Raw genomic sequence first — 25,000 nt, 5'->3', positions numbered from 1 at the left:
GTTCGCCTTGGGTATGTTTTAGGACATTCGGATGCACATCATGCAAGCTTATCATATTATTACTAATAAAACTACTAAAACCCTTTTTTATGATTTACTACACTCAAACAACGCCTGCAAAGAGAACTTTAATAAATGTTAATTAAAAAAAGACTCCTCCTCAGGCCCCTTTGTCCCACATCAATAGTACTATCTCAAATGATATATATGTTTTCATAGAGCGCTCACTCGCACAACACACAACGCTTGCGAACACAAATTATTATAATCATATGTACAGTACATGCAGTGCAGTCTATATAGGCATGATTATTATAATATAATATGCATGGCCTTTTGCGTCTTGGTAGTATTTGAGACGATCTCAGAACAGCATCATATGATACAGTCTGTGGGGAGGACATAGATAGCTAGGCTAGAGGTATTTTAAGTATAATATAATTTATGGCACGCGTCTCACGAGTACCAAATCAATACGGAAGCAAATACAATCACACGCAATACAAACATAATGCAAAGGCTAAAAATTAATTACCACGTGCGGTATGTGAATGTGGGTGTGTGTGTGCGTGTGTGAGTGTGTGTGTGTGTGTGTGTGTGTGTGTGTGTGTGTGTGTGTGTGTGTGTGTGTGTTAACTTCATAATTTTAAGTGGTAAGGTTACGAACACAACGAAGAATTCACAGCACTTATTCAGGCAAATCAATAATTTTCGAGTAGGTCATCGCGGCTATAGGTCTATAACTTTCTCCTAATTGTGAAAGAAGCGCCGCAGTGTACGTTCAGTCAACTGTACATGGGCCCCAATTTAAATAACTCGCACACACGCGAGATGAACTTGTATGCAACTTCTTAAAACTCACGAGAGCCAGTGTCCTAATGAATCATCAATACCAAGTCGTTGCTTATACAGACCATAGACTCTAGAGCTTATCCAGTTTCGTGTTCTGGTATTTTCTTTTGATCACCTCATGATCTTGACTCATTCTGCAGAGTGAATACGCCTTGTACATGTATTAGGTGTAACCAGGGGCGGCTCGTGGGTCTAAAAAGTGGGCGTGCACAATTGGCTATCTTAGGTTGAAGATAGTCAAGGGCATAGTAAATGAAATGGTGTATAATTTTAGGATCTTTAGTTTGGTGAGGGAGAACCTGTGATTCTATTTTCAGTCTTTTTACTTGTGGCTTTGACTTCTAGAACTAAATCTGTTTGTTAGCTAAACGTCAATTTCATTCATCCTGCTTTAGAACTGAACACTCAAGTAATACCTTTCACCACTCCACTACAAAACCGTTCAAAAGCACAACTCGTAAGGCGATGACTTAAGTGTGTCACGTTCACCTCCCCCAGGTTCACGGTCACAGAGTCACTTAAAATAGCGGCAAGACAATGAACCAATCACAATTCACTTGAGCACTCCGCTGGATTGCTCCGGGGCTGACATAATTTTGGCATAGAATAGTGCACAGTCTATCGCGTTTATTTTTAGATTGCCTACTGTGGGCTATGTTTCGGCACTATTCGGCAGGAGCACATTTGAGATGTGCCGTCTTATTAATATACCGCCAAACTCGCTACGAGTGTCGTCATCGCTTGGGTTATATCCCAAAGAGCGATTTATAGGTCAGGTTTCCACTGTTGAATATCCTGCTAAGCATAGATACAGCGTATGAACTTTGGCATGGCATAGTAGATGTTTTACGGTGCTATAGACACAGAAATGACAGTTACGGCGCCAGTGAGAAACGTATTTTGATATAATATTTGGCTAGTGTTTGTTTCTGGCGTCTTTTATTCTGTTATTGTAGGTGTTTTAATTAATAGAACATTACAATTTTGGGCGGCACTGCGCACGGCCGTGCTCAATGGACGAACCGCGCCTGGGTTTAACTGCCCTTTTTTCTCCTCCAAGGATGTTAATACTAAAATATTTTTATCATACATACTATACACGTTCTTCCATATATTGAAATAGATTCTATAGCTAGTAACTCACAAACTTTAAAAAAAAATGTACCGTGACCTGTAATAATATAAGTGACTGCCGAACTAGATATAGATCTAGATCTAACGCCATCAGCGTTCAAACATGCCTCAAATAAGCGTGTTTATAGTGTATGCATGTGTGTGTGTGTGTGTGGGGGGGGGGGGGGGGGTGCGTGCGCGCGCGCGTGGGCGCGTGCTTGGGTGCGTGCGTGTGTGTTTGCTCGTCAGAGTGTGAGAGAGAGAGAGAGAGAGAGAGAGAGAGAGAGAGAGAGAGAGAGAGAGGGAGAGAGAGAGAGAGAGGGAGGGAGAGAGAGAGAGATTGGGAGTCATAGTAATCCAGTTTTATTGTTCTGTCTGACTGGATTGAAATTGAAGGGGGGAAAAAAGCAGACTAACAGAAAAAGACACGTGAGGCCGACACACAGCAGGACAGCGGAAGTGTGCTTTTGAAATCGAAAGTACACTACATCCACCCATGATTCCCCAGTGACGTCAAGCAATTCAGCCTACCCCTCTAGGACGAATTGAGGTGTGGTTGGTTGATGTAAGTGGAACGAGACAAACACACAAACATAGGTGATCTAAGTCCTCAGAGCAGGTAATATACTCCTTTTGTTGGAAATTTTAACCATTATTAACACACCTGATACACATGTTATGTTTTGATATGGGTACTTATCCAAGGACGTTTGTTTTGTAACGCTAAAGTTAATTTTGCAATTCATTTCCGCCTTTCTTAGTCAAAATCGCCTACCCGGTGCTTGTTCAATGGTTGCTGCATTTTCTCTCTCCGTTCAAGGACGGTTGAAGTGTCTTACAATGCATAAACAGAAAGTTTTATTCAGTAGATCAGTAACATTTTTATCGTCCATATGCCTTGTAGTTGCTGGCAAATCAATTTTGTTAACAAGAATTTCCGGACCCTGCCCAAAATGCCGCCATATTGGTGACGTCACTTATCTAGCCTAATGACCAAATGCTGCCTTCATGATTTGTAATTTGTTCTCTCCGTTTTTTAACCTTTGAGTGTTCTTCTATTGAATATCCTGATTACGTTCGCTGTGAATTTGGCATTATTATTTATGAACAGATATCCAAGAAAGTGTATGAACATTATCATATTTTGAGAAGATCAACATCAACATCCAAGTCGAGTCAGACTGCAAGAATTTCCTTGCCTTGGGCCTTGGTAGTAAAGCAAGGGGAAACTGGAAGTGGAATGAAGGGATTGCCTTTTAGTTTTCCGATGTGTCTGCTTTTGAGTAGATCTCTATGACTCCATCTTCATTTTCCAGATCTAGATCTAGAAATCTAGATCTACACATTCTCTTTACTTGGAGTCCCAGGTTCCTTTCTTTCTATTTTTTTCTCAAATAAAATGGTTGCCTGAAATTGTAATTAATTGCCAAAGTGTAAACTGGTGATGGCATGCCAGAGCTGGTGGAAAGAGTTCAGAGTTGTGACTGAGACTCATTGCATGCAGCATGCCAGCTTATCTGATTCATATTTATTTATTCAGATCTAAAGTGTCATAGCTAAAAGTACTTAAATGACATGTCCTTGTCATGTTTGTGAAATGAAAGTGGCTATTCTCACCCGCCCGGAAGTTCTCGCAAGATCAACTCCTCCCCTCTTCTCTCTCTCTCTGTCTCTTTCTGAATACTGTCTATCGATGTGGACGATCAAATGGACCAAAACAAAGTTTAAAAATGATGTTAAAACACAAAAGTAAATTAATTTAGTTGTCTACAAAGATGCTACGGCTATTTAACTTTTCGAATAGAGCGGAACTACGCGGGTCGCCATTTTGTTTTGCCCGGAAATTCTCGCGCTACTCCTCTCTCTCTTTCTCTCTCTCTCTCCACTGCCCACAGACACGCTTTTAGTAGGCTATAGTTGTTATGGAACGTTTGTTCACGGCACAGAATTCTACAATTTTTCTGTTATCACAGTGTAGAATTCTGTGGTTTAGGGTGAACGCGCACCGGGTGAGAATAGCCACAAGACTCGCCTGCACTATTCTCACTCCGGGTGAGAATAGAGGTGGCCTTGTGAAATGTGGCAGGAAAGAAAAAGATTTATTAGTCTCTAGGCTCTAGGGCCAACAATTGCTTTGTGCTGCTTAACTGTAGTTTCTAGTAGATTTCATTCTCTAGATCTGCTAAGTTGGCGTCAGATTTTGCATTTGTAGGTTGTAGACCAAGTGATTTTTGGCTGAGCAAGTCAGTCCGTTGTTTCACATATATAATTTTTAGTGTGCAGTACCTAAAGTCCTAAAGCATTTGTATTTGAGACGAAACCAGGTGCCTTAATGACAGTGTATGTATTTTAAACCTCCTGTTTTCTAATGTTAATAGGGCCTAAGATAAGTACGGCTAGACTGTCAGGCTAGCCGTACTTAATATTGATGGCTGAATTGTAAATGAAATTTTTAGTTTGCAATGCCAAAAATATTTGTATTTCAGACAAAACGAAAAGGTGCCTTACTGACTTGCATGTATTTGAACCTGAACAATTACTAGATCTAGATCTAATGAGACCTGTGTACTTAACAGGCTTGAGTCGATTGGGCCAAACCTAGATCTAAGTACGGCTAGACTGGCAGTCTAGCCGTACTTCAAAAAAATAAAGGGGTGTGAGGATAGCTAACCCTTTGCATATATCCATGAATGTATGTGGATGTGTAGGCACACTGCTGGTGAGAACTATACAGTAACCCCCATCGTACTAGACTCTAGTCCTCATCAGTGCCCACTGATGAGCAAGTTCTGGCACCCTTGCTTCCCAGTGGGTCCTGCGTATGCATGGCTCCGCTTAGCTCATGTGCAGTGCCAAGTATACAGCGGATCCCATGGTTTCACAGCCTAAAAAGTGTGCGTGTGTCAGTCTGCTTGTGTTAGTGTGCGTTTCTTGCCTTCTTCTGGAACCGTCTGCTTTGTTTGAAAACACATACCGTAGGTGTAACACTTGATCTTCGTGAAATTTGTTCAAGTCAACCTAGATCTAGATTTTAGTGGTAGTTAAAAAAACATGCGGATAACCTTAGAACGACAGATGTACGCCATTGGCCGATATTTATAGTAACAGCTATCTTGTTTGACGTCATTGAGGGATTCACACTGTTGTCATTCACGGTGGCAACACGACCGCAAAGCACTATTGCAGTATTTTTAAAGCCTGTAGCTTTCAGTGCACTTGTCCCCAAAGCAGAAAGTCCAGGTTCGAGCCTCAGTTTGGCCACAGATTTTTTTGGCTCAATGTCAAACAAAATAGCTGTTACTAAAAATATCGGCCAATGGCGTACATCTGTCGTTCTAAAGTTGTCCGCATGAGGAACTTGAGATAATCAGGAAACAGAACTGAAACACCTTTTGAAATGAGCTGCTGTGCTTTAAGAAGGAACAATTTGAGAGCAAAACATTTTGAAACTGGTTTATGTTTTTCCCACTTTCAAATGATCGATTGTTTGTAACGTCTAGAAGGGATGTTAGAATGGGTGTAACCTCTTGTAATGACTCGTCAATTAATGAGAAAGGGTATTTGCGACACTTATTTTTGACACTTTGTCACCTCATTTTGGGGGAAATCCAAAGAAACCGGGTGGTAAACATCGTAAATCGGTGAGATGAGGTGGCAAAGTGTTAAAGCTTTTGTGTGCAATAAAAGAGATGGGGCATGGTTTGCAACTGTGGAAACAGTTCATAACAGTGAGCTTAAGAAGTCACTTTTTCACTGTTAAAAAAAAAATATGACAAGAAAACATTGAGGTCACGTTATGTTGAAGCCAGCTGGGTGGGAGTTCAGCATTAGAAATTAGAGACACAGTTTTAACTCATTTCTCCCCTGCTTGTATTGATGTAGAATATTGGACATCTCAAAAGGTCATGCTCACACATGTCTTTGTTTTCCGATGAGGCTCCTTTCACATCTCTGCATACAGTGCTCAAGGGGCTTGGGTCCATGGGAATAATAGAAAGAGATGTTTTAAGCTTTTAAGCTCTTAAATTCTAATACAAGATACACATGAAGTGAGGGATGCTCTTTAAATTTCATGGGTTTGACCTATTGATGAAAACGACGCAAGTGATAGAGATAATTATTATGATGGTTGTCCAGCAAGTTAGGTTTTAAGTTTTTCCATTGTAATTTATCTATTGCTGAAAGGCTAAATGTGAATAATAATCATCACTCCCTTGCTTCAAGCAGTGTTGGGTGTTTCCTGAGCAGAAAAGGTCTGAGGAAGTTCATATTATGAATTTTAATTAGCCATCGGATCAGTGCTGAGAGCCATTTTGGGTTATATTTTAAGCTTGGCTCAATTTTTCAGAAGTAAAATATGCAGTTGTTATATTTTTCGAATTGTTACCTTTTCTCCTTATATAGGTTTTGTAAGGTTGCATGTGTATGAAACGTTTTCAGCGATTCAGTGTTGTCTTTTTTTCTGACTCCACAGATAGCCAAGTGCCAACCATGGCAGCGATACGAAAGAAGCTTGTTATAGTCGGAGATGGTGCGTGTGGTAAAACATGTCTACTTATTGTCTTCAGCAAAGACCAGTTCCCTGAAGTTTACGTGCCAACAGTTTTTGAAAATTATGTAGCAGACATTGAAGTTGATGGCAAACAGGTATTTGAAACATAAAATAAGACATGTAAAGTCACTTTTACTTGCAAGCTCCATATTGTGCCTGAAGCTCCTAAAATCAGCTTGAAGTGGGCTGTGGTCCCGAAAAAATATCATGGATTGGTACAAAAATATGAAGCTTGCAAGTAGAAATATGCTCATGTTGTTGTTTTATTTTATCACTGTATTTCAGTTTTATTGAATTTAGATACTGTAGTCCATTGTTGTACATGTATTTTAGTAGACTTCTGTGTAAAGATTTGCATTTCCGGCATCAGATGCGCCACTGCTTTAAATGTTTGGTGTTTCTTCAGTGAAAACTTCGAGATATGCCAGATTCTGTTCCTTTGTACTTGTACAGTGGAGGAACAACTGGTCATATCAGTTTCATCGTTGTTCTCAAGAAAACCTTGCCTGGTTGTATTGCAATATTCTAGGTTTTTTGTTTTGTTTTTATCGGCTCTTGCTTTTTCCCCTGAGTCGTGTGCCGTTAAAACCGTTGGCAGTCTCAGTGTTGAATTTCAAGAGGATTTCAAAATCATTTGGAAAAGACTTTACAAGGAACCTTCTGTGTAGTGGTGAGTTTAGATTTTTATAAAACTTAGCATGGCTTTTCATCCAGGTGGATGCAGTACTGTAGTATATAACAAAATGTAGTGGCTCCTTTGACTTTTCTTGTGTGTTTTTATCTGGTCTATGAATATACTCTCAAAGTTCTACCCCATGCATGCTCCCTGAACATGTTTCCAGTGTATTTGTGGGGCATGAGTTTACGGTTGTTTGAATTTGAATGCCATGGTGATGTGCATGGTCTTTTGTGGATAGTGAAATGAAATTATCTCTCGGTGTAAATTGCTTTGCTGCGGGAATTTGTCTTTTGAAATAACTTCTTTGATACTTCTTGATCTCTCTGTTATGGTATCTGGAATGGTAATTTTTTTCTTCTATGTGCATGTGTGACTAATTGATTCAATGCATTTAGAGATATCTGAAAGTCCATTCAAAGGACTGATTATTATGTCTTTCCCTTTCACAATCAGCTTTGCTCATACCCACCTTGTATTCATTCACACTATTTTTGCCTGACATTATTCCCCCAAAAATCCTTTTTTGTTCTTTAGTGATGTGTAGATGAATTGCTCTATTAATAGATATGCCATATTGTTGTGGACTTATTATGCTTCAGAAGATTGCTAGTTGTTGCGGTGCATAATGTTTGGATGAATACACTACTGTTCTTTGTCTTTCTTTTTTTTAAAAATTCCTTATCGTTTTTACTTTATAAAAAAAAACTTAAATTGAAGAGTATTGCTGTTAGGAGTGTCTTACAAACCTTAGCTGAACTTCAGGAGTAACACCCATTATCCAGAAGTCTACTACCAGTGGAACTATCTTTTAAAGTAATAACTGTAAGTGGAAATGGGGGAGTTAAAACCAAAAACTATAACAGTAGAGGAACACTCGCACTGTCTGTTGTTTTTTTTACTCATGTAAAGTTAACAAAAAATTATACCTAAGTAAAAGTAAAAGCAGCACAGATGTAAAGCAAGAAATTATATTATTGGGTAATGAATCATAAAACTTTTCTTTGATATAAATCATTAACGTGTAAATGATGGTTTAAGTTAGTCATATTAAGGATATAAGTGTGGTTAATGAAAAGCAACCAAGTACAGACAGTAGCGTAAGTAACGTAAGATAAAGTAAGCGAAAGGAACAAAATGTCTCGACTAAGAGGCCTAAAGATTTTCATTTTGCATTTCCCTTTTTCTATAGTATCTTTTGTTATCATCGTATTACATTCTCCTGCTTCTTCTTCCAATGTCAGGTGGAGAAATATAAAAGAGAGAGGACTTGATTTCAGAATATGAAGTAAAATAGAAATTTATAGAAAATCTGCATTAAAACTTGAACATTTTGTGCAGTTTCTGAAAAAGATGGACACCATTAGGGTCCGTCAAGGCAATTTTAAATGCAAATATCAGTTTGTTCTTTTTCTAAAATCTTTGTTCCTATTTCTTTTGCTGTTGTTATGATTATTTACGACAGAAGTGTTAAAGACCAGACAGGCATTTTTGATAGTGTAGCAAAAAACAGCAATTTGTTCTTTACAGTTTAGCAGCTTGGCCAGTGTGACGGGCAGGCATCACATTCCTATGAAATAGCTTTCTGTGAATTTACAAAATTATCTTTTTTAGGATTTCCTTTTTTCTTTGCACCTATTTGCATTTATTGTGTGGCCCAGCTAATTTGTAGACGCTCTGGTCTACTACTCCTTCAACTTCTACTTTTCCGTGTTGCTGTTGCCCTGATTTGTTACTGGTGAAATATGGGCACAGTTGTATTGATTTGCCTTCTAACAACTGTGCAACTATATGCAGTAGTGAAAGACAGCTCATTTTGGAGAGAGTTCAAATAAATAGAGGGATTCGGGTGTACTTTTGAGAAACTGTTCGGAGTTTTGCTAACATATAGTCTGTAACCTAATCTGGGTTACCTACTCTGTTGTATATCAAATGGTTTTTTAAAGTTTTCTGAAAAATATTTCTCTGTAACTTTGTGCAGTAAAGGTTTCATGAAAGTAAAAGCCTGTTTTTTTCCCAAATCTTGATTGTTTTTAATGTTATCAAAGAAGTTCATTTCGTGAATGCAGGGCTGCCCATCAGTACGAAGTTGCCGGAATCGTTACGATTTTTATTCAATTTTACAAAAGTATGACCATACTCCAGATTCCTATTTTTAACAATTTCGGCTACCCTAACCCACTGCCAACCGTCCCCATGTATAAGGAGAGAAAAAGTTTCCGACAGGAACAGTATGTCACTATGTTGCGTGCAGCTGTCTCACGTTGACACCATCTTTGCTTTGAGCCCTTGTTGTCGTTCAGTGCCACTTTGCCCCAGAAAAGCATTAGACTTTAGAAGACTAAGAGGTGCTTAACTCATTATCTCGGGGGGGGGGGGAGGGTAAACCCACTAGCCGGGGCCCTTTTTTTGGTGCCAAATCTAAAAATGACAAAAACGTCGTTGAATGGGTCATTAAATCAAAACTGGCAGACCTACTTTGATAGTTCTTCCTCTAATAAATAAACTTCCGGTATGAGAGACCTGTTTCCAGCAATTGCTGAAAAGTAATTTGATTAATTTGATGTTGAAGTAGTCGAAAAGGAATGTGCCGGAGCAGCTGTCAGCGGCTCTCCGGCATAGTGGTCCCGACCGCAAGCCACTGGGAGCAGCTTGCCGGAGATAAAGAGTTAATCCAGGAGTAAGCAAATGTTTGGTTGACAAGATGTTGGCACTTTGGTGTTTTGGATGGCAGCTTAGGCCAGTACAGAATTATTTTTTAAAAATGGATATTTGTTTGAAGCTTATTCGATTAGCTATGGTGGGTGCGTGATATATGTGGTAATGCTCAATCAAGATCAAAGGCTTTTGATGTATTATGTAGTTTCAAAGGTTTGTTTTGTTTTTGCAAGCAGTAATTGCCGCGAGCGCCCCCCCTTTCCCTTTTTTTTATTAACTCGACATGAAGAGCCTGGCAAGACCTTTTTTCTCATCACACCTTTATTTACATACTTACCCCTTCCAGCCTCAGCCATTTTTGTGCACTACCTAACCCCAGTCCCAGCCAATACAGCAGTATTTCAGAAAAAGAGGCATGCATTCTCATAAAAGTGATGCCGTATCTTTGTAACAAGGTTTAGATAGTAACATATAACAATGTTTAAAGGTAAATGAACAAATGTTATAAAAATAATAGTTTAATTAGGTTAGCTAATTTTATAAATTGTGCAACTTTGGTTCTCACCGAAACTGAGAATATACGCTCTTGGGATGGTGGGGGGTACAAGCGCTGCTGAAAATATGTGCGCTTGGGGCTGGAAGGGTTAACTACAGCCCCATTTTGACACCCAAGTGAAGAAGACTATCCATAGCCATATTACGAATTTTTAACATAGGATATTACTTTTTTGTAAGTTGATTTCTGAAACATGGTAGTGTGTGGGCAGCCCTGTGAATGAAAGTTTTCTAGAATTTTCTCTGTACCTTTTTTTTTTAGGTACCGAAATGGCTGTACTAATTAAGATCACTTCTCTGTCGTTGTAAGTAAATATGATAAAAAATATCTGAGTCTTTTCGATGATGTCTAGTAGTAGCAAATAAAAAATCCTGGACTCATTTTAAAGTAATATTAATGGAACCCTTACTAAACTTTCTGCCATTTCTGATTATATTACGCAACTGACAAGCTTAAGTTCAGCATGCTGTGCTGTTTGTGTGGTTGCTTGTCTATTATTTTCTGCAATGATCGTGTCTTACAAAGTTCAATCTGAATTTTGTTAGAGTCTGAATTTAATATGGCTTCCTGGGCCAGTCATATTTGACAAACCTGTGTAGGTGCGGAGTTTGCAGGAGGTGCTGCTCAGGGGCGGCGGACTGTTTTTTTCTGTTTTTCATTGGCAGTGCGGATGGCCCCGGGTGTATGGGCACTAGATTATTAAACAATTCTGTGCTGGGCGAGATGGTCAGTCAATGGCAAGCGTCTCCCACATGTTGACATTTGTGCTTATTTCTTTGAGAGTTGCCTTGAGAGTGACTTCTGTCTTCCTGCTTTGTGCTTGCCTTCTCATAATTCACCATTCAGAAACTGATTTGGTTGTATCCTGGCCTCATACACAATCCATTCATGCCCTTTTCCAGTTTTACTCAAGTTTTTTCTTTTGGTCTATAATTGATTCATGAAGCAAGATTGTATTCATTTCTCAGTTTGTTTAAAATTTAAACAAAAATAACAATCAAACTTTATGGTAGGTTTGGCAGTTGATCAGGATAAAGAAAACTCATCTCTGGTCGAAGCTGCCTGGCAGGTTTGATGCTATTCAAAATTAATGCGGTAGTACAAGTATCTGTAGTTCGAGGGATGTATCTTACAATGGTTTAAAAAACAAAAAACAGGACCGCAGGCACAATTCTAATCTATGGATGTGTGATTTCGAGTCTTCTGTGTTCGACTCATCTGTGTTAAACTGTATTTGTCAATTGTGGATCTTTGATGTATGTGTAATGATGTCAATGATCTAGTGGTTAAGCTGCTGGGCTGACAATCGAGAAGTTGTGTGTTGGAATCCTTAATGGTGTGTCCTTGGAAAAGGCACTTATAAACACAAATTTTCCTTACTCCGCCCAAGTAGTAATGGGTACTCAATTATAGACTGGGAAAGGTCTTGTCAGGTTGTTAACGTTATAGCACTTTATCAGCTGCTCGCACTGTATCCTTCCCGAGAAGCAGTGAATGTTTCGGAGTGTCCCATAGTCTGCTAGCAGGGCTGCCCATTATTTGGAAGTTAGCGGAATCATTACAGTATTAGGGTTTTTGTTAGATTTTACAAAAAGATTATCTTATGCCCTTGATTCTGATTTAAATTTGTAAAATTTGGCAACACCAACCCACTGCCGACCTTCCTGGTGTATAAGGGGAGAAGAGCAACCAAACCTGTCTAACTTGAACATTCTCTTTGCATTGCCTGTCAGTGCCACTTAGTCCTTATAAAAACATTGGGGGGCTCTCGTTGCCTACAGGTTAAGGTGTTGGCCTCTCATTCAAAGGTCTCGGGTTCGAATCCGGGTAGCGACCGAAAAATTTTCTTCTCTAAAATTGTTTCCTTTCACCTCCTTTCCTGCTCTCTAGCAATGTTCCGTTGTCTGCTTTCATTTCCACTTTCTGCCCTCACCTCCTTTGGGCTCCTGACTCTTTCTGCTGCTTCTCCTTGGGTCCTCCTTACTGCTGTCTTTCTGCCACACCCCTGATCTTCTGGTAGGAAAGATCTACACCTAGCCTTCTCGGACAAGGACGAAAAATCTCGGAGGGTCCGTGTGCAAGTTGCGCACGTTAAAGATCCTTTGGTGGTCTAAAATCTTGCGCACGTTAAAGATCCCTTGGTGGTCTAAAATCGATAAGAGTAGGTTTCCGCCGCCACCCGGGCAAAATTAAAAATTTCCTACCAACTGAAAATATTAGGTATGTCAACTGCGCGCTCATATGACCGTATGCAGTTCACGGCGTCCGAAATTCCATCTCAGCGATCTTTTAGTTAGTCTGGGCCCCCCGCGTAGGCCATAAATTAGCGGCAGGTGACCTGCAATTTCACGCGTCAAGTCGGGGATTGACCGGGGTCAACTCGTGCACAGTGCTGTCCTATCTTGTTCTTATCAGAACGCCTTTCTTCCCCTAATTTCATGAGCCGTAAAATGATGCTCACTCTATCCCTAGAATCTATTTCTTCACCAATTCCGCTTCGTCTACGTCTTCTTGATATCTTGTGAAAGTTTCAACAGTTTTCATTGATTCGTTTGGGAATAACAGTTTTAAATTGTGAGTGTTAAGTGATCGGAAGCGCCGTTAATAATGTTATCTCTTCAAATTTAATTACAAATCATTCGAGAATGGAACGATGGTCTTTATTTCTGTTTGCGCGGTGTGATAGCCATCAAATCATATTTTCTAATGATGTGAATTTTGTTTTTCCAGCACTTTGCGGTGACTGGCAATCAGTTAGTGAATTGTGTTCCTAAGTAAAAATCGTTAAACTGCAATGGGTCAGTCACACATATGAGAGGCATAGAGTCTCTGAATGAACTTTGTCGTGTGTGTTGGCGTTTAAATTTAACTGTCAAACAAAAAAAAGTGCAGAAAACCCCGATTATGTAAGACAAGGGCAGGAGATATTCTCTTGGTTTATGGGATTGATGTGAGGGACGAAAATGAAGTCGTATTCCGCTAACATTTGGGTCAAGTGTTTTACCGCGATTTCAACTATCAAACTGAGATATGATGTTACGTCACGTCAATTCATGCCGCAAAAAAGCAGTTGACACCAGTAGGAACATGTGGTGTGCGTTTGACAATAGCATAAATGTGAATTCCTTCTCCGTTTTGTCGGTACCGCTTAGGTGGCTGCATACAACGATCCATTTCAAGCTAACATCGTAAAACACCCCAAGCATACCTCCCCCCATCCCCATGTATGCAAGGAACTAACAAACAATTTATACAGAAACAAGAAAATACTCCCCCGAAACTGCAAAAATTGAGGAGGCAAGTGGACTGGAAGCAATATTCAATCTTCTCAATGAAAGATTTAGCCATGTTCACACTGCAATATCACATCTGAAACCGCCAAACAATTTTCACTTCCAGAAATCTCCGTAGCAATCGACAATTACATGTTCGCATTCAGACGCTATTTCCCCGCAAAGTTATCCCAAAGCAACACATATCATAGCAACACTGTATTCCACACATACAACAACACATGTTTGCTCTCGGGCTTTTAGGAGAACAGGACACAGAAAGCAGCCACCAAGCGATCTCAAAACTGGAAGCCAGAGCACGAAGGATCTCAAACCAGATAGACATAATGCGTTTTATTTTTTCTGTCGCATCTCCTGCAAATAGCCCCCTCATTGCGTGCTACTGGATATGTTTAGAAAGAAAAATTGTATAAATTTACAGTTTTATTCTGTACATGTTCATTTTGTGAAAAGAAATCGGTGCTGTATATTGAAGATACGTCAGTATATCATTATTCAGGAGGATACACAATCCATTGGACTCAAAAAGTCATAAATGCAGGGAAGCGTTTTGGCTATCATGCTCATGACAAGTTCCATGTTCGTGCTGGAAACAAAATTTTGAGTGAGTCAATTTCTAAACACATTTTCCTGTCTTACATGGCAGTTTTGTAAATATTTATCGTTAGGCTTATAAGTTATTAGCCATTCAATAAGTGTTTGTTGTTTTGACTAACTAACTATAAATAGACATACATTTTAAGAGCATCTAACTCAAAAACGTGAGCAGCCATGGTATTGCTATTTCGTACCAATAAAGAGGTTTAGTTGCTTTCTCTAAAGAACAAACTTGTGTTCACGTATGATATTTTTTGTTTGTGTAAGACGATAAAACATGTGTTGAAAAATTCATTTCACCGGCTACCGACGCAGGTAGCGGGAGGGCGGGTTAGTGACCTCTGGGTGACCGGCCCGCCGTGACCCGGTCACTCCATCGCCGATCCAACTAAAAGAGCGCTGTCTGTACGCCGTGAGTTGCGAGTGCCGTAAAACACTTTACAAAAACAAACAATTGTAAAAACATTAGGCTCCATAAGTGCCGAAGCCAGAAATCAGTTTATCAGGCAAACATTGGGTTGACAAGGCGTCATAAAATTCCTGCCTTTTTGTGTTGTGGGTTACAGCCTAGGCTAATGAGATAACGTTAAAAAATGTATCAATTGTTTAAAAAAAACTTAAAACAAATAGCTACGAAAGGTGCATAGTGTTTTGATGCAGTCAGGATAAAGGCCTGTGACGTATTCTGTAGTTTCAACATTTCTTTCGTTTTAGTAAACAGTAACTACAACACGCACACTCACAAACATTTTTAAAAAGCCTAGGCAGACCTCTTTTTCGTTACACCTTTGTTTACATGATTACTTTACTTGACTACAACCTGTCCTTGACACCCCAGGAAATAAGACCTATCCGTGGATATATTACAAATATTGAAGCCAGAATACTGGTTTTCTATTTGATTAGTAAAAACATATGCTGTTGGGTGGGCAGCCCTGTGCCAGGGAAATAATATGCAGTGGAGTCAACCTAAAAGGATCATGATTTATTGTCCAAGAAAAGCACCATAAGAAAATATAATTCAGAATTTTTTTCCTTCTACTTAAGCAGCCTTTCTAAACTAGATTTCGGCTCCACTTTTGATTGTAAAGCACATAAAGCTGGGAGATGCACTGTACAACCTCTGTTTATTATTATGTACAGCAAAATTGTTTCAAACTGTCGGGTAATCAAGATTTATAATGAAAGTGAGGTGGTCTTACAATCATTTCAGGGAATGTGTTTCAGACAAGAGGTATTTGATTTTAATTTGTGTCTTAAAAAGTTCATATTCTGAAGGACAAGCCCTGTTGTACAGATGAATGGATGTTTTTGCAGATGTTTGCTTGCCCATTTGACTTACTTTTTATCTAACAACGCTTGCTGCATTTGTGTTTGTCTGTGCTAGCAATCTTAGACATTAGAACTGCTGACATGAGATAATTACAGATAATTTTATGCACTGGTGCCCCTTTAAAAGAATAATAAAGTGGTTGTTTTTTATTCTTGTGCTTTTCAAGGTACCGGTTTGATGTATTGATTTGGGGGAATTGGTGAAAATAAAGTAATATTTATTTGACGCTTACCACAGTTATTATACCAGAAGTAGTTTCTTCTAAATTATTGAGACTATGCTGGCGACGTGGCCTGCACGCTCCTCGACTTATTTTTCTATTTTGTTCGAGACAGCCATGGGAGTAAAAAGAGTTTCACTTCGTTCCTACAATATTTAACAATTACTCTATCAATTAACCCTTTCAGACCGTGCAGAAGTTGCAGTAGCTTAAGTTCTACTTGGCCTCTGCACTAAAGGCAGTGTAACTTGACTGTCAGAGAAGAGTGCTTATCAGGGCTTCTTGTTTGACTCAATGTACTCAAGCCAATTATCTTTAATTCTGGCTAAGGTCTTCAAAGTAATAAAGGGTTTTATGAATATTTTATTTGAGGCTTTACAAAAAAAATTTTTACACTTCGAAATGCAAATTGGGGGTTCAAGCGCATGGTCCCAATTAACTTGTTTCTTCTGTTTGTAATCATTTGTAGCTGTCTCAAGCAAGTAAATACAGTCTTAGCACAGACATAATGAAATCAGCAGGACACTAAAATCTTTTCATTTACAAATTTCGCTTTGATTACATGTTTAAAGTACAAAGAATAAATGTAAGGAAAAATTAGGGGCCTGAAAATCTGTTCATTATGTGCACGCTAAACTGTATTGTTTGGAATTGTGAGAAGCGTTACGCCAAGCTTGAACAAAGATAGATGGTATGTCTGGAGGCTGATCAGGGGTCAGTAAAAGTAAAACTATAATTTCCTGTAACGCTCTGTTTGCTCTTTAAAAAGGCCTAATATTCTTTGGGATTAAGGAAGTAGGGGGGGTTTTTGTTGTTTTTTTGCATGTATAGTCTTTTCCAATACACCATCTTTGAAGAATTGAGGCTTTTCCTTGTTTTGTACTGATTTTATTGGGGATAGTGCAGTGTTGAATACAGTAAAGGACTTTTATGAAGACTTCTGTTATTAAATTGTCATTGTTTATTTCTTTGTCAGGTTGAGCTAGCTCTGTGGGACACAGCGGGACAAGAGGACTATGACAGACTGAGGCCGCTGTCTTACCCTGACACAGACGTCATCCTCATGTGTTTCTCTATAGACAGTCCAGACAGTCTGGAGAACATACCGGAGAAGTGGACGCCTGAGGTGCGACACTTCTGCCCCAATGTACCCATCATCCTCGTGGGCAACAAAAAGGATCTGCGTCATGATCAAGTCACTATTCGAGAACTGCACAAAATGAAACAAGAACCAGTAAAATTCGATGATGGTAAAACCATGGCTGAAAAGATTGGTGCCTATGCTTACCTTGAATGCTCTGCCAAAACCAAAGAAGGCGTTAGGGAAGTATTTGAAACTGCTACACGAGCTGCTTTATCCATCAAAAGAAAAGCTCGCAAATTTAAATGTGTTGTTCTTTGAGCTCTTGGTAATGTAATAGATTTGGGGAACAAAATACAAAATTGCTGTCAGTGTGTAATATACTTTGCCCTTTCCTAGAAATATAATATTGTCTTCATTTGATATAATGCTTGAAAATAAATCAAAGTCAGATGTGATTTCTTTTAGGTTTTTCAGCAAATACTTGGATTTTTTAGGCCACCGGTACAGTTTCCTTGGGCACAAATATTTTCAAGAGTGAAAAGAAAATTTCAATTGTGCTAGTGCACTTGGTGGTCATAGGAGGCCGGCGTTTTATCATTTAGTTTGATTTACTTACTAGCACAGGCCTGCGTTAATAATGCACTATATCATTAAGACCATCGCCATAACATTGTGTTGCATATTCTCCTGAGGTGAATGATTTTTGTAAGCTGTGAGCATGTCAGTGTTAAATGAAATACTTTACTGTCAGTTCTACAGGTTTTATCTACTTCCTGTGTACTCACCAAGGCATGCTTATTATCAGGTTGAAAATGTTCAGGTGCTGTTATTCACCTGTGTAACGTCATTTGTATTCTCTACACATAAATATATGTTATATTGCGTGTCATTCCAGTCTTGTACTGAGTGTGGAAGTACATGTATGAGGTGAAAGACAAAGCTCCTGTACTTTTTAAGTCTAGGTTAATTTGTGTACATTGTTTCACGGAATTTTCAACACAATTAATGTATTACGTGCAGATTGTGATAGCTGTCTTTGAAAAGATCAGTGCAATTAGTTCTTTTCATGTTATGTTGGTATTATTCTTATAATTTTGAGCTCATGAGGTGTCTTTCGTCTGGGACTATTCCAGGAATGTCTCTATGGCTCCTCGTCTCCTCTCTCCCCTCCACCCCATAAACAAAAGTAAAACTGGGCTGAAAGACAGGTCATAATGTTAAAGTGCAGGTCGCTAAAGAATTTCACAGGCAGGTCATAAGTACTCATCCCATGTGATGTCAGTAGAGGCATCTTTCCTCGAATGAAGTTGTCGCTCAATGTGCCCTCTTCAGAATCTCTTTGGCATTCTGGCCCAACTTTTATGTTTAATGTTACATTTGTTGTAATCGGATGTCTCGAATGCAACTAATTGTGAATCATCTGCAGTTGCACGAGAAGACGAAAACTGTTGAATTTGATTTAATTCAGATATACAACGCCAAGCGTCAAACTGGATATGTTTAGTGTTCAGAGGCAAAACAAACATTTTTTATTTTCCAGTATAATTTATTTTCTTAAACTTTTTCCCAATCTCTGTCCTTTCTCAATGAACTGTAAATGTGGCTGTGTGAAGAAGTGTGGATGATTATTATTTATTTTTATTTTTTTCCTTTTTAAACATGTGTATTTAATTTCAGCAGAGGTGTAGAACCTTATGCTAAAGAAGAAATCAAAGTAAAAGATCTTTCTGTCAATCACTTTGGTTGTGTCTACATAAGATGGGGCATTTTTGCTGTTATATGCCCTGACATTTTTGTTTTTAAGTAGGTTCATTGGAGCAAGATTGTGCAAGTTCAATTCTTTTTTGCTTTGTAAAGAGAATGAGACTTAAAAAGCTCTTAGAGACCCTTAAGGTGTGGTGCGTGCAACATCACGTCGAGCAGTCCTTCTCACCTTTTGATTTAGTTATCTCAACACCTTTCTGCTTGTTGATTGGTTGCTAATGCCTAGCTCATTACTTTTATATGGAAAACAGGTCTACAATAAGGAGTGTATGTGTAACATGGTTTCCTGTTGTCTGAAATATGGGGTGATAGAAATAAATTTATAGTCTCTCCCTTGGAACTTGTGTACAGGAAAAGGTGTGAGTTCTGAAAATAGCTTTGCAGTGGTTCCTAAGACCAATGAATGGACTCGAGTCTCCTTCTCTCCCCCCATATTAGGCAACATACATTTAAGAGAAATACCTGTTTGACTGGAAATATGCTTGTTGAGATGAATATGGTGATGTTTCTCATGTGTTTTGCTATATAGTTGTCTGTAAGTTACAACTGTAACATGAAGTGACTGTTGTTATAGTCCAGTTACTTAATACATTGTCAGCTTCTCCTGCCTTGTTTGTTTTGTAAGAACCAAGACATGCAGGTCCAACATGTTAAATCTTACTGATCCACAGTTGGTTATGTCTGTTGCTTTTTTTTTTTTTCTTTTCTTTTTTTTTCTGTTCATTCTTTTGTCCAATTAAACATTTTTTCCAAATACATCTTTGTTGTGGGTGCATTTTATTATCTACAAATGTGCATGTTTTTCTTCAGCTTTTTTTATGCGCAATGAAAAATGAAGACCTGTCTTCTTTCTGCTATGTTATATCCGTGCAACCTTTCATATGGTGATTTAATTAAGATACACTGAAGATTTGTTAGCTTTTGTGTCCAGGGTTCTGGTTCCATTCCTTGGTCAGTTCAAGTACAAGAACAAATGTTTAACTGTACTTTTGGACAAATTGGGTGCTTTTAGGTCCAGCATCTTAATCATTTACCAACCATTTGTGGCCTATTAGATGGGTGGTAAATCTAGACCTTGATGTAAATCGTTAATAGTCTGGGAGTGATTTGTTATGATTGTTTTTATGGTTTGTTCTAGGAATTAACTGCATGTATCACTTGGACAGCTCCATAAGGGGTTAAAGGTTAAAAGTGTCATGCTTCATTGAATCAAAGAGTATATATATTCTCTCTGTAATAGGATGGCCAGATTACAGAACTTCCTAAATGGTATTGTGACAGCAGCAGATGTATCCCTGTGACATTCATATTATGCTTTTTAAATTCTTTAATTTTATGTAGGGTTGGTAAGAAAATGAGGCTTATCGGGTGAGTGTGAGTTTAAAAAAAGCATTGTGCTCTTTTTAAAGGAAGTGCTGCACAGCGAGTTGTAATTATATTTTATATATTATATATATGTGTGTGACTTGCTACACATGTGGTGGAAAGGATAAGGCACACGTACCAATGCCTTGGACAAGCCCCCATGAAGGCTTTTTTTTTCTTTAAAAAAAAAAAAAATAATGTGTTTGAACGAAATCTTCCAAATAGGCTTGGCCTTGTTTTATGAAGAAATATGAAATCGCCCAAAAGTAACAAAAATGCTGTGTCATCAAAGCCATTCTCATTTAGGACGCTAATTTTGAAATTATATGGTATTATCTTATCTTATCAGTGCGGGAGACAAGAAGAAATGGAGGTAGTGGTAGTGATTGTGATCAGTGAGTAGAAAGGCTTGTAAACCTGAGAACATTGATGCTAAACTAAAAACACTCCGAAAAGGTTGGTTCGATATTGAAGTTGCAGCATTGAATTTAGTGCCTTCAAAATCTTTCTAGAATTTCCATCTGAAATGTTACTCTGCTCAGCTCAGGCTGATCCTGGCGAATTGTGGAGATAGTAATGTTAAACGTTTGGTCTAGCAATTGCATGCACATGGCGAATTCTGCGGGGAGTGGAAATCTTTTTGTGAGTAAAAAATTTTTAAATGTAGGCCCTACTTGTTTTGAATACAAAGTCGCGATTCAGATAACAGGAACATGGAAAACTAATCACGGATAACTTGTACAATTTGCCGTTCCTGAATGTTCAAGTGTCTTTTAATTTTTTTGTTATCAGTTAACCAAAATTATGGATGTGTTGAACAAATTTGTCAATTCCAGGCTTGTACATATGGTGCATAAGGAAAAATTTAGGACCTGAAAAGCTGTTCACAATGTGGGTGCTAGAATGCTAATACTAATGATTATTCTACTTTTAGATGTCAAGAATAAGTCTAATGCTATTTATCTTTTCAAAATTGAAAGTATTTGCGCTCAACAATGTTACATCACACAAAAATTAAAAAATCTGGAGATAGTATGACTATGAATGCAACACGCCTGTTGGCATGGCATAGTCTATAGGGTATATAATTCGTAAAAAATTTTGAACTTTGTCCGTTGCTTTTGGTAGAGATCTATAGTGTGAAATTAATACATTATGAAAAATGTGTGTCCTGTTGCTTTCGCAATGTGCGTGCCAGACTGTACTTCAAACCAATAAGATCGGAACGAAAAAGTAGCCATCACTAAGTTTGTTTCTGTGTTAAGTCATGTATCAGAAGTGCTCCTAAAAAGTATAATTTCAAGCAAATAATTTTACCTGCAGTTAACCCTATCCGTACGTCATGTTTTACTATCGTATCCATACAACGTGGGGAACTCTGTGCCACCACTTTCCAAAGAGGAAATCTACTCTGTAATCCGATCCATACGCTTTGCATTGCAGTCTGTCAAAATGATTAGTTGAAAAATACTGAGTTTCAAAGAGATCTTCGCACTAGAAGTATTCTATAATGTGAAGAATACTACCCTGGGGGTACAAAATGACCCCAGGGCCAACGGATAGGGTTAAAGTTTAAAAGACTACAAAATTTCTGACCCGATTTCCCCATCACTAAACCCGAGATGGGTCATATTTTGTGCTCAACCATATGATTTACTTAGCTGCCGTTTTAGTGGCCTACATGTGGCAACATGTCCAATGTCAAGTAGTCTGAAATGAATTCTACTTTTGTTTTTGAGACAAAAGATACCCCTGTATAAAGTGTAAGGGGGAAACTGGTGTCCCATGGCAAGGTTCTGCCCAGGATATCGGCAAGCCGCAAAAAAGCCTTTAGTTTTAATATTTTCGGCTGGAAGCAATTATGTAGTACTTCTTGGTTTTTATATAAACTGGTATGGTCTTTTTTTTTTCTCCCTTTACTAATTGTGACTCCCGATAGGACTTTATAGTTTTTAAATTTTGGGAAAATCTTACACAATAGTGTACAGTCGAACCTGCCCTGACGGCCACCTCTATAAGACGGCCACCTGTACAAACGGTCACTTTCCATTTCCCCCCTTGCGTTTTTTCTATATAATTTAACTGTGTAAAACGGACACCTGTCCAACGCGGCCGCGAGCACCATAATTTAACACACAACCCCTATCATACTAAGCAATAATACCTGTCTAAGACGGTCACCTTAGTGACTCCATTACGTTTTGTTATAAATTGTGCATTGGCCCCTGGCGTTGTGGGCGAGCCGTCATAATTCAATCACCTGTCGTTGTTGTTAGGTAGTCCCTCCAACCGATCATGTTGCGTAGGCCCCTCCCACTGTTGACCAATAGATACCAATTTTCAGCTGCTGGTGAGGTAAGCGTGTGATCCCTCATAACCCATAAGCCCCGCCCAGAACTCATACACAAATCGTAAGTGAGATGAGTGGTCACTGTTTACCCAGTCTGTAACAAAGTAACAGAGGACGTCAACATGAACTTGTTACAAAAGCGTCTCTCGTTCTCCGACCCATGCGTTTGTTTTAACATGGCATTCAGTCTTCCTTGTCTTATACATTTCGTTTTATTGTCACCCTTGTGCAAAATCAGCGAAAAATAAAAATTACAAACGAAATACAAGCTAACAACAATAACACCAACAAAGACAACATAATGGGGCTACTTTCGATTGGGGCCTCAGATGGGAATGGTTTGTTTTCTTTATCTTGATCAGTCCTGCTTAAGACGGCCACCTGTCTTATACGGCCACTTTTGTCCTTGACAATGGGTGGCCGTCTTACACAGGTTTGACTATTTCTGAAATGTTTTCCCATCTCTTATAACAAGGACATGAGTGGACACAAGTCAATAAAGGAATGCAGACTACTTACTTTCCTTTGTACTTTTTTTACAGTCTAGCCTCGCCTCTTAGCTTGGTTAACTCACTTGCGACTGGGCCCTTTCACCAGTCACAAGCGTTGAAGACTGGCGTTTTTGGGGGTATTTCAATAAATCACCACAACTCTCAGAATTACCCTATTGTAATCATTTTTTGACACAGTAAAGTAACATTCAAGCTTAATCTAGTACAAAAAACTAAAGTTGTCTAAGTCTAATACTTTAATTTGTATGACTTTTTAAAAATTGGCATGAATTTGATTTTCCGAAAAATTTCCAGAGACGTGACAAGTAGAATGAAATTCACTGCAACAACAAAAATAAAAGTTCAAAGTGTTCTGGTTTGATTTGTTTACATGTGCGAGTGTTTGGTGAAAATATAAAAGCTGGTCTGTGCATTGATTCAGACCCATACACTGAATTACATGAGACAGATGTACGGCACGACGTTGTGATTTCGTTGCGCGAAAAACAACACCGGTACTAGTGCTAGATCTAGCCCTAGAACTACGACTCGGGCCGTGTTCGGGTACATATCCAGGATCCTAACTATTAGACACATCATATTCTGAGACACTAGAACTAGTAAAACGCACAGAAGTATAGAAAACGGCGAAATTATGTGATTCTTGTTCATGCGACTTCTTCGACCGTTACTACGACGCGACTGTCGGATTACTATCAGCTGTATAGAAAAAAACATAGCGCGAGTTGCGGTCTGTTCAACCCCAGTTGGGGTCACTGTCCTTCACCTTCAATAACTTAAAAACTACCGGCCCCAGAGATACGAAACGAAGTCTAAGTAGCTCAGGCTTGGCCAAACAAGGGTACGAGGCGGGTCTCGCGATCCGTGCGTGATTTGTAGAGCGAAAAAAAAATTCCAAAGTTGGTCACGCAGGGCTCGTGAGACCCGTCACGAGCGTCGCGGCGGGGGTCACACAACTGTTGTGTGACCCGTCTGAAGTGAGTCAACGTAGGTTAGCCTAGCTTTATTGCTGTAGTTTGCCCTGTTTTGTCGTTCGGTAGTGCCCGCCTGACAGCCTCCCCCTCGGGAAGCGAGCCTCTGTGGCTGTTGGGCGAAGTTGCTGCAAACTAAATTTTGGGGGAAGGGGAGTGAGATCTGTGCCCACTCGCAACCCTCTCTCACATACTCTACAGGCACGCATGCCTAAGTCCTTATGGCATGCTGTGATGATTTTATGAAGGAAAGTGAGAACATAGGCTGTGTCCGTGAGCCAATTCTTGAGCGCTGGGCGGTAATGTTTGTTATGCTCAATGACTGAGACTTCCTCCTTCCTGGCTGGGAGAGTCTGAAGAAAGGTGGCTCTTCGCGGCATGGTGTGAACAGAGCTGAGCTCCCGTACTCAGCATAGTGTATTTTTCACTCGAGCAGGTGTTGGTGTTATGATGATGACCAAATCTTGAGTCGAGAGTGACATAAAGTACCTGCTCAAACAAACAAATTAATAAGGTGTTGTGAGGAGGTAAACGAGGGGAGGGATGCATGCACACTGAAATAATGGGTCAGTCTCAAATTTACAGTTTTTTATTTCAATCATCTAAAATTTTAGTCTCGGACAATTTATTGTAACAAAGGTTGCTGTAGTGTTTGGAGAAAATGTAAAAGTAAAAGGGGTTGAGGAGATGTGGACAAATACAAAACTGGGTATCAGTTTTCACACTGACAGATTCAACTGCTTTGGGCTTGGCAGTCAAAGGAGTTGGTATCAGTATGGGTTAAAGTAAGGCAGACTTGGGATTTTGTTGTGAACTCAGGGAAAACTTAAAGATTATAAATAACTGTTGCCAGAAAAATTAGTAGCTTTCCCTATACGCCAGGGTCAAACAAGAGTTACTATTGTTTGGGGGGGGGGGGGGGGGGGGGGGGTTCCACTGGGACAATACATTTTGTTTCTATCCAGCTAGTTTGTGTTCAAGAATTGCTCTAGCTTTCTTAAGTCTTGTTAGAAATGGATGCCATTGCAAAGGTGAGAAAGGTTCAAATAGTTTTAAAGGGGAGGAAGTGAAGCTGAAATTGAGCTAGAACTGTCTTTGTCCCCC

The 25,000-nt window shown here is 39.2% G+C and overlaps 1 protein-coding gene across 2 annotated transcripts in view; it reads left to right on the top strand.

Moving 5' to 3' along the window:
- Positions 1-2,455: 2,455 nt before the first annotated feature.
- RHO (ras-like GTP-binding protein RHO) overlaps positions 2,456-25,000 on the top strand; it is a 31,784-nt gene continuing 9,239 nt past the window's right edge. The window contains exons 1-3 of one of the 2 annotated variants that reach the window (XM_013091486.2): positions 2,456-2,584; positions 6,440-6,612; positions 16,827-17,207. In XM_013091486.2, coding sequence (XP_012946940.1) covers positions 6,457-6,612; positions 16,827-17,207 — 537 coding nt within the window. In that variant the 5' untranslated portion in view covers positions 2,456-2,584; positions 6,440-6,456. 2 annotated transcript variants of the gene reach the window in all.

The sequence above is a fragment of the Aplysia californica genome, unplaced genomic scaffold (genome assembly GCF_000002075.1).
Source record: "Aplysia californica isolate F4 #8 unplaced genomic scaffold, AplCal3.0 scaffold00038, whole genome shotgun sequence".
NCBI classification, from domain to species: Eukaryota; Metazoa; Mollusca; class Gastropoda; order Aplysiida; family Aplysiidae; genus Aplysia; species Aplysia californica.
Note: the sequence above shows the minus strand (reverse complement) of the source record. Positions and strands in the feature narration are given on the sequence as shown.